At 37.7% G+C, this 9,494-nt stretch overlaps 1 protein-coding gene across 1 annotated transcript; it reads right to left on the bottom strand.

Annotated features, from left to right (window-relative positions):
* Nucleotides 1–2,684: 2,684 nt before the first annotated feature.
* On the bottom strand, nucleotides 2,685–8,867 carry LOC110871624 (F-box only protein 6). The gene is made up of 2 exons (XM_022120334.2): nucleotides 8,534–8,867; nucleotides 2,685–4,137 (listed from the first exon to the last, which is right to left on the bottom strand). Exons 1-2 carry the CDS (start codon nucleotides 8,692–8,694, stop codon nucleotides 2,898–2,900), a joined length of 1,401 nt encoding a protein of 466 aa, XP_021976026.1. The 5' UTR covers nucleotides 8,695–8,867; the 3' UTR covers nucleotides 2,685–2,897.
* Between the last annotated feature and the right edge of the window lie 627 nt (nucleotides 8,868–9,494).

The raw sequence follows: 9,494 nt of genomic DNA, 5'->3' as shown, positions 1-9,494 counted from the left end.
ATTTAACCAGCGGATCAGTAGAGATTTATTAAAGGGGTATGGTGTCAAAAACCTTATCCAGGCATATTGGACCATATCACAACTACACCACAATAAAACCCTTTTAAGAGAACCCTGCGCGGCTGCGCATCGGTTCTAAAGAAGAAAACTTAAAAGAGAACAGTCTTCAACAGCCGTGCGCCGAGATGGAACTAATAACATATCCTTGTGCGTGCTCATCCAACGGAATGGTTAAATCCCAAAACATCTTCGCGCGATTACAACCCAGACTTAAACAGAAAGTGACCTTTCTGTCACAAGTTACAACAGAATTAACATGAGGCAGAGGCATAGAGGATTACAGCTGTAAACCTTCTAGAAGTCCCCGTCATGCACAACCATTCGGTTATAACTGAATGGTGACGTGGCATCATCCTAACGCTCATCAGGGTCACGGTGATGGCACTAACTTGGAGAAGGATCCACACACATTCACTTTCCACGTGTCACCTCCCCAGCCGTTGATCTCGACCACGATCCTTGTGCATAAACGTCAAGATGAGGATTAACGGCAGAAAGAGTAACCGCTTACGGAAGATGCTTTCCGTTATTACCTCCGTCAACAAACTTTCCCGCCCAAATTCGGTTATAAATAAGGCAACTCAGGTACAAACTCTCAAGTTACTCTCACTTCACTTTCACTACTACTTCTTCTTCTTAATTGAGACATGTACTTATTCTCACGCCGGAGGGTGGTCACGGAGAGAAACCCCATTCTCCCCGTGATGAGTCTAACGGTTGTCTGTTTTGTAGATATCGTCCAGAGAAGAAGCTTAGTCAAACCCCGAATCAAACGAGAGGAATTACCCTTTTTATGCAGAACTAAACCCCTAGTCCAATTGATTCCGGTCACCCGAACCAGTGTTTCTTCATTTATATACGTTTTCACTAAAAATTTCAAACTGAATTGGTTCTTGGGAACCCGGTGATTGAACATAGATCTGCCCTTGGATAGTTTCGGAAACATGGGGAGTGGGGCGCTGGTATAATGTTTAAACCCTAGGCCTATTTTAGATTAAAAATAAAAACAACTCCAATCGGAGTCAAACCAGTGATATCTAGGTAGGAACTGGGCATGGGCGGAACCACCAGAGGGTCAGGGGTCCGTTGACCCTCCGGCGGCCAAACTCATAGTTAACAAGATTTATCTAAGGGAGAACTTGTATTAGGGTGAAAGGGGCACCCCCCCTAATGAGGTGAGGGGAAACTTTTTTTAACCCAATCATACGTTGCCATGTCATTTCTCCTTTATAACTTCCCTCTTGTCCAAAAACGTACGGGGTGCACCCCTCTTAGGGGAATTGTTTTTTTATTAAAAAATAATAATAATAATAATAATTGATTGGTTGTTACAAGCTATGGGCCCATCATCAACTCTCTTCTTGTGCGGTGACTTCTCCCCCAACCCCCTCCCCGATTCGGCTCCCTGCCTGGATGGCGGCACCGCCCCGCTCGGCAAAGTTGGTCCCCGAAGGGAGTCACCGAGGGTGCCCCGCTCCCCCTTATAGTTGGACCCTTCAAAATGTATCATGTAAAAACATTTAAAGCTAAGAATGAAGAAAAATGAGTAAAAATAATGAGATTTGAACCTTTTCCGCGACTTCTGTAACCTTGTAACCTGGTTCTGAAGTGAAGGTTTTTTTGACGAGAAGAAGTAAAGGTAGGAAGATGATAAGGCTTTTAGGTAAATATTAAGGGCATGTTTGGCTAAGCTTTGTGAAGCAACTTATTGACTTATTGGTTTTTTGAAAGTGTATGTGAGGGGAAAAAGCCAATAAGCCAATAAGTCATTTCATACCGATTTTTCCAAAAAGCCAATAAATCAATAAGTTGTTTCAAAAAACTTAGCCAAACATGCCCTAAAGCTTTAATGCCTAATATTTAGTATAGGTCTGCTAGACTTCAATATGAATAAGTGAATCTATCTCCTATACTATACTTGATGATGTGGCATTGCTGATGTGGCATTGCTATTTAGACAGAGGATTGATGTTTGAGCGGTAATTGTTTTTTCTCCTCTTGACTAGAATTTTTTAAGCTTTTAAAGCCATTGATTTTGTGAATTGCCGCCTAGAAGATTTCTTTACATAGGTGTTTTTTACCTGGCCCATACCACTACTATTTTTACCCGATCACATCCTATCTTCGTTTCCTATAAAAATATGTTTATACAGATCTTTGATGATGCAATCGTATAAATCCTTTGATTCTTTCATTCGTATATGGTCATCTACATTCCTTTGTTTTTTTTTTAACTTTGTTCGTATATGTATAGATTTGTGCCCAACTACCGTCATATGGCGACGGTTCAAGTAAAAATAAATATCAGAGTACAAAAGAGCTAACTGACTAACAACCATGTAACTACTACAAGATAGTTTGATCCCGCGATGAGTTTCTTCAAGTTATAGCAGATCTACAGGAACCAGAAAACATCGGTCAGCAATTTTAGCAGATTTTAACGAAGTCGTCAATGTTGAAGTTTGTGCGTCGAGTTGTTAACTGTATAGCTCTCCTTTTGTAGGCTCAAAACATACCGGGGGATTTTATTTGAGAGCGTAAGATGTGAGATTTGTCACGATCATATAACTTAAAAGATCGTCGTCTAGTGAGGTCTGACCATAATGCATGGGGTTTGTTTAATATGTTACATAATCAAAGTTTTGAATTGCAATGGGTAGGCCGGATCAAACCGAGTTATGACCTTTGGTTGGAAGACATCATAGAGGCAGGGAAAATAAAACATGACGTGTTCGGGTCAACACAAAGATGGTCAATGTAACATACTTAACATTACACAAAATTTAAACAAGACCACCTATAATCTTCTTCGACAATCCTACGTGGCAAACCAACGGCTAAGCCTTAGCCGTCAGACATGGATGAAAGGCTGTCCCACAAGCGATCCACTGTCGTTTTCGACTATGTGGAAACACACAGTTAGGAACCTTAAACCATTCTTTTCTTAAAACATCATAAGTAACCAACCGGTTCATCATTTTAGACCGTAGCGATAACATAAGCAACCCTCTGTTACCCAAACAAGACATTTTTATGGGCTTTCCATAGAACTCTAAGCACCATACATTTGGCATTCTGTCAACCTCCTTCCACAACAGACTCATCTTCTGCAACTCCCATATGCAGACACACGTGGCGGCATTCTTACTCACCAAACCCACCAACATTATCCTGCCGCCGCACTCCGCCAGCGTGTGATCGCTTAACTGGACAGGGGCCGGAACCGTAAACTGCTTCCAAATTCCCGTTTCCATGTCGTACGATACAATCCCGTCTGGATCGGACCGTAGGAAATACATACACCCGTCTACAGTCACCGGATGTGACCTAAAGTTTAACGACAACGGCAGTTTGATACAAGCCGGCATGCCACCCGGGCACATCCACGTGTTGCTTTTAGAATCGTAAACTTCGTACTCACCGTCAGACCTGACCCACATGATCCGGTAGGCCCCACTACCGGATTTGTGATTTACACTCATCCCAACAACCACCCTAGACCAAACTTTGACCGATCTAGCCTGTAACTCACGGAACGATTGGGTCAACGGGTTACAGACGTAGAAGCTTTTATGACCGATGTCTAGAAAACAAATTAGCCCGCCTGCAGATGCCACCGGTAATATTATCATCTTTGTGGGGACCGCGGGTGCGGTTGGGTGGTACCATTTTCGCGAAACCGGGTCATACATGACTCCGGTGTTGACGTTTTCATGGGTTCGAGTGTAGAACCATGGTTGGGTTCGAGTGACTTGGCTACATTCAACTGAAAAGCTGTTGGAAGTCAACAACGAGTTCCATTTCTGGCAAACTGATCTGAACCGGAAAAAGGTAGCAACCGGAAGTCGAGCGATTACGGTTTCGTACAAGTCTTCTGGGAACTTTTTCCAGATTTCGGATTCCATGGTTTCGGTTGGGTTAGAGGTTTCGGGTAATTTCTCTCGGGTTCGGTCCTTTCGGGCCCGTTTCGAAGGTGGGCCTTTCCCGGGCTCTAGCATTTTGAACTTTCCGGCACGCATTACGAGGTTATAGCAATCATCTTCCGATGGGTTGTCTTCAAGGTTTAGAAGACACCATCTGCAAAGAAAATAAAGACATTACTAATAAATTAGGATTATGTAATCGCCTCTTCATATTTAGCGGTAATTCACTTATAAGATCTAATCCTACAACGGGGCAATTTCATATATACCCATACAAACTTGCAAAATATCATATATACCCCTTACAAAGTAGTTGAAATATCATATATACCCAATTCATTAAAAACAATTTAATAAATGACAATTTTACCCTTATTTTTCTAAAACTTTGAAATCTCATATATAACCTTTAACTTCAAATATTATATTTACTCATTTCTAGCTTAATTTATTTAGCTTAAATATTATATATGAAGAATACTATTGTTTATGGGAAAACTTAATAAAAATAAATAAAAAATGGGTAAAAATAAATTTAAAGCTTAAAATGTGTTATATAAAAATATGAAGTTAAAAGATGAGCATATATGAAAACTTTAAGTTAAAACAAATAAGGGTAAAATGATTATTTATTAGATTGTTTTTAATAAATTGGGTATATTTGATATTTCAACTATTTTGTAAGGGCATATATGAATATGATATTCTTAGTTTTGGTCAAGTATATATGAATTTTTTCAAGTTTGTAAGGGTATATATGAACTTAATCCTACAACCATAAATAGATATTTTTGTAATTTACTGTATATAAGTTGTTGAAAAGGAAACCGAGAAGAGACTAAAGTTCACAGGACCATAACTCATAATAATGAAGGCGAGTTAAAGGAACAAATGGTCACTTATTTCACACGAACACAAGATTGTCCCTTTTATGAATACTACAAAGTCAGTATACACATATAAGTTCACAATAACCCTTAACTAAGTGTCATTCCCGCCAGAAAAAAAAAATGTTAGTTTGACACTATGGAAAGGAATGTGGGATTACTGAAGACATGTCACTCCGTTAAAACGTGTGTTGCTTATTATTCCTATAGGGACATGTTTTTATTTCATTCCGTCCCTCCAAAGAATGAACATCGACCGTTTTACCTATATTGCTCACCAGGATTTAGTTTAAATCCATCAAAAGTCGCATCAAAATCGTCTAACAATTGAAACCTTTACTAAATTGCGGTTAGATAAGACTATGATTATTGATTGTTGTGAGTTGAACTTTCGATTCTCATACGGGTGTATAATAAAATTTTAAAACGTATGTATCAATTGTTGAGCTGGTTAAGCCACCATCATCAAACATAAAAAGGTTTCAATTCAAAGGCATTTATCATTTTCTTCTCATTTTTTTCACCATCATTATACTCAATTTTTGTTTAGTTGGATATGTTTGATTCACACGAGCAAGTATCTGTATGTTACTTGAATGAAATTGTTTTCTAATTTATAGCCAATTACATTGTACATTTGTTTAAATTGCATTTTTCTTAGTAATTTTCATCCCAGGCTCTTAAGATGAGATCCCATGTTATACATGTATTGGAATAGCACCATTATAGTTTGATGGAAATGCTTTCAACCATGTATATAAGAGTTTCATGACACCTGCTATAAAGAAAACTTAGCACTCTGTCAGCAACTCGTACTTCTTTTACTGGAAAGGTACATCGTTAAGATATGCATTACTTAATTTTTTTTAAAGAATTCTTGTGGCTTTGCAGGGCATGCGTAATTTAAGACTTTAGTTTAGGTGCTCTTTGACTTATTTAAGTGTTTAGATCTTCCAAAATACGTTTAATGTTTATATATCGCTATGAATTTATCTTTATAACTTGTGAACTGTAAAGTGTAATCACAATCTATAAATAACCAAAAAATTGCTTTTGCCTAAGCATAAAAAAATGCCTGAACTATCACTGCAGAAAGAAGTAGACAGATGTTTGAGGCTGCAACAAAAGCCATGACTGCAGTCTCAAGGCATGCGTTCAAACTTCTTAATCGGTACAGTACGGTTCAGTACCGGTATTTGCCGGTAAATCAACCAAAATACTGGTACTGTACCGAACTGGCACCGGTCCCGAAAAGTGGGGAAAATGGGTGCCAGTACTGAAACTGATCGGTATGGTACGGTACCGGTACCAGCTCATCCCTAGTTCAGACCATTTGAAACTACTTTCGGGGTCAGACAAGTTTTTTCGATTTCTTTGCGCCTTGCTACACCGAAGGTGGTTTGGGTGAGCCTCGCCTCACCTGGGTGCCTAAGCACGTGCCTTTGACGCCTTTAACTACATAGCATAAGATCCTTAAAGAAGAGATGAAAATTTGGCTGGTTTGAGTGATAGTGAATGTATTAAAGTTGTGCATTAAATTTCACGCATTAATGATTTGATGATGGTGTACTTTTACTATTAAAGCGGAAGAGAAGTTGGAATAGACAAACAAATACCGTAAGGTAGAGTGTGGCTTTTTATGTTGTGCGATTGTGAAAATTTTGTATCCTTCAGTTCATGCTCAATAACTATTATTTGTGAAGTTTTATTACTTCTAGAATTGCCTTGATTATGCAGTTGCACACATAGATATTTTTAGTTCATTGTTTGTAGTTGAGATGTTCATTTGTATGGTCACAAAATGTTTTATAGCAAAAGAACATGTTACATGGTTCTTTTAAAAGCTAATTATTTAGATCATTAATTTTGCTCCATTTAAAAGCTCATTATTGCATGGCAAATAGCATAGTTGAACTGTTTACTCTTCAGGCAGATAAACATAAACCAAGCATTTTAATGAGAAATAAATCACTTGAAAATAATCATAAACAAATCACTTGAAAATTCGATCACAACACAACAGATTACTACAAATTCGATATTTACACAAATTAGAGCAAATTCATTTCAAAAACACTTGCAATCATAAACAGGGCGATGATTAACAACAACAAATTCAGATTCTATCAAACTTCAATCGAAGTGATCGAATCTGAATCGAACACGACAACTAAAGCAACAAAACGAATAATCTCCATACGATAAAGTTAAACAAATTCAAACTCTGCAAACGCATCAGATAACAAGGAATTACATCTTAAACTACATGCAGACTTTAACAAGTTTCAATCGAAATGATCGAATCTGAATTATAGGCAACAATTAGAGCAACGAAACAAACAATCTCTGCACAACAAACAAATTCAGACTGCAAACGCTATCAGATAACAAGGAATTAAATCTCAAACAACACTCGAACTTTAACAAGTTTCAATCCAACTGAATGAATCTGAAATGAACGCAACAATTAGAGCAGCAAAACAAACAATCTCCACACAACAAACAGATTCAAACCGAAAACACAACAGATAACAAGCAATACATCATTCGAAGTGATCGAATCTGAATTAAACGCAACAAAACGAACAACCTCCACACAACAAACAAATTCAAAGAGAAAACACAACACATAACAAGCAATACATTAATCAAAGTGACCGAATCTGAATCAAACGCAACAATCAGAGCAACAAAACGAACAATCTCCACGCAATAAACAAATTCAAACCGAAAACACAACAGATAACAACTAACAAGCAATCACATCAATCGAAGTGATCGAATCTGAATTAAAAGCAACAATTAGAGCAACATAACAAACAAATTCAAACCGAAAACACAACGGATAACAAGCAATACATCATTCGAAGTGATCGAATCTGAGTCAAACGCAACAATCAAAGCAACAAAACGAACAATCTCCACGCAATAAACAAATTCAAACCGAAAACACAACAGATAACAAGCAATCACATCAATCGAAGTGATCGAATCTGAATTAAAAGCAACAACTAGAGCAACATAACAAACAAATTCAAACCGAAAACACAACGGATAACAAGCAATACATCATTCGAAGTGATCGAATCTGAATCAAACGCAACAATCAGAGCAACAAAACGAGCAATCTCCACGCAATAAACCAATTCAAAGCGAAAACACAACAGATAACAAGCAATCACATCAATCGAAGTGATCGAATCTGAATTAAAAGCAACAATTAGAGCAACATAACAAACAAACTCAAACCGAAAACACAACGGATAACAAGCAATACATCATTCGAAGTGATCGAATCTGAATCAAACGCAGCAATCAGAGCAACAAAACAAACAATCTCCGCAGAATAAACAAATTCAAACCAAAAACACAACACATAACAAGCAATCACATCAATCGAAGTGATTGAATCTGAATTACATTCTCCATAGAATAATCAAATTCAAACCAAAAACACAACAGATAACAAGCAATTACATTACATCAATCAAAGCGATTGAATCCGAATCAAACTGAACAATCAGAGCAACAAAACAAACAATCTCCACACAACAAACAAATTCAACCTAAAAACACAACAAATAACACCTCGAATCACACACACAACTAAAATACAACAATCGATCTAAAATATCTAGGTAAACAACGGCACAAAACACACACCTGTCGTTGCGAAGGTGCGGCGGCGGTTGGAGCACCGTCGGAGGCGGATGACGGAGGAGGTACGGCGGAGGAAGCGGCGGAGTATCGTAGAGGTCTAAGAGCTCTTGAACTTGACCGATGAGCTGCCTCAACATAGCCAGCTCTTGTTCTACAAACAACATTTACATATTAACTGCTGCTTCTGCTTCTTCTTCATCATAATCATCCATCCGCCATCATCATATTGCCCCACTCTCACACCTTTCTCTCTCTAGAATAAACACACTTTTGTTCTATATCTATATGTTTGTATCTATCTGTGTGAGGGGTTTTGTTATTCTGTTTTTTTTTCTATGGAGAATGAGGGGAAATGAAATTGGCTATTTATTAATTAGTTAGTTTTTTTCTTTTTTTGTTTTTATACTTTTGTTTTGTGAAATTTCCACGTCGGCAGGCCCCATAAAGGGTTCGTGTTTTTTGTGGCCCTATTTTTAATTTCCTACAAATTTTACAAATTATTCTTTAAGTAGTGATAGAGGTGTAAAAAACCGGTTTTAGGATCGAAACCGGAAAAAAAACGAGACGGGTTTTTTTTAAAGTCGGTTTCAACCCCAACTGAACCGGCAGTTTGTATACCAGTTAATACTATTGATCTTTGAAACCGGTTTAAAAACCGAAACCAGCTTTTTTGGCACAAATCGGTTTTTAACTGAACTGAATCGATTAGTACCAGTTCAAGTTTCCACTATGTCAAACTGGTTAAAAAAACAAACTGTTTTTTCCCCCACAAAAAATAAAAATAAAAAATAGTTCGGTCAAAAACTGGATCGTTTAAAAAAACCGATTTGTACAACTCTAAGTAGGGATGAGCACGGTACGGTACCAAAATTTACCAGGTAAATAGACCAAAATATCGGTACCGGTACCGAAAAATGGATACGTGATATCGAATATAACTAGTACGATATGATACTGGTACCTG

This window comes from Helianthus annuus, chromosome 8 (assembly GCF_002127325.2).
Source record: "Helianthus annuus cultivar XRQ/B chromosome 8, HanXRQr2.0-SUNRISE, whole genome shotgun sequence".
In the NCBI taxonomy this organism is placed as follows: Eukaryota; Viridiplantae; Streptophyta; class Magnoliopsida; order Asterales; family Asteraceae; genus Helianthus; species Helianthus annuus.
The sequence above is the reverse complement of the archived record's forward strand: the minus strand, read 5'-3'. Positions and strand labels throughout refer to the sequence as shown.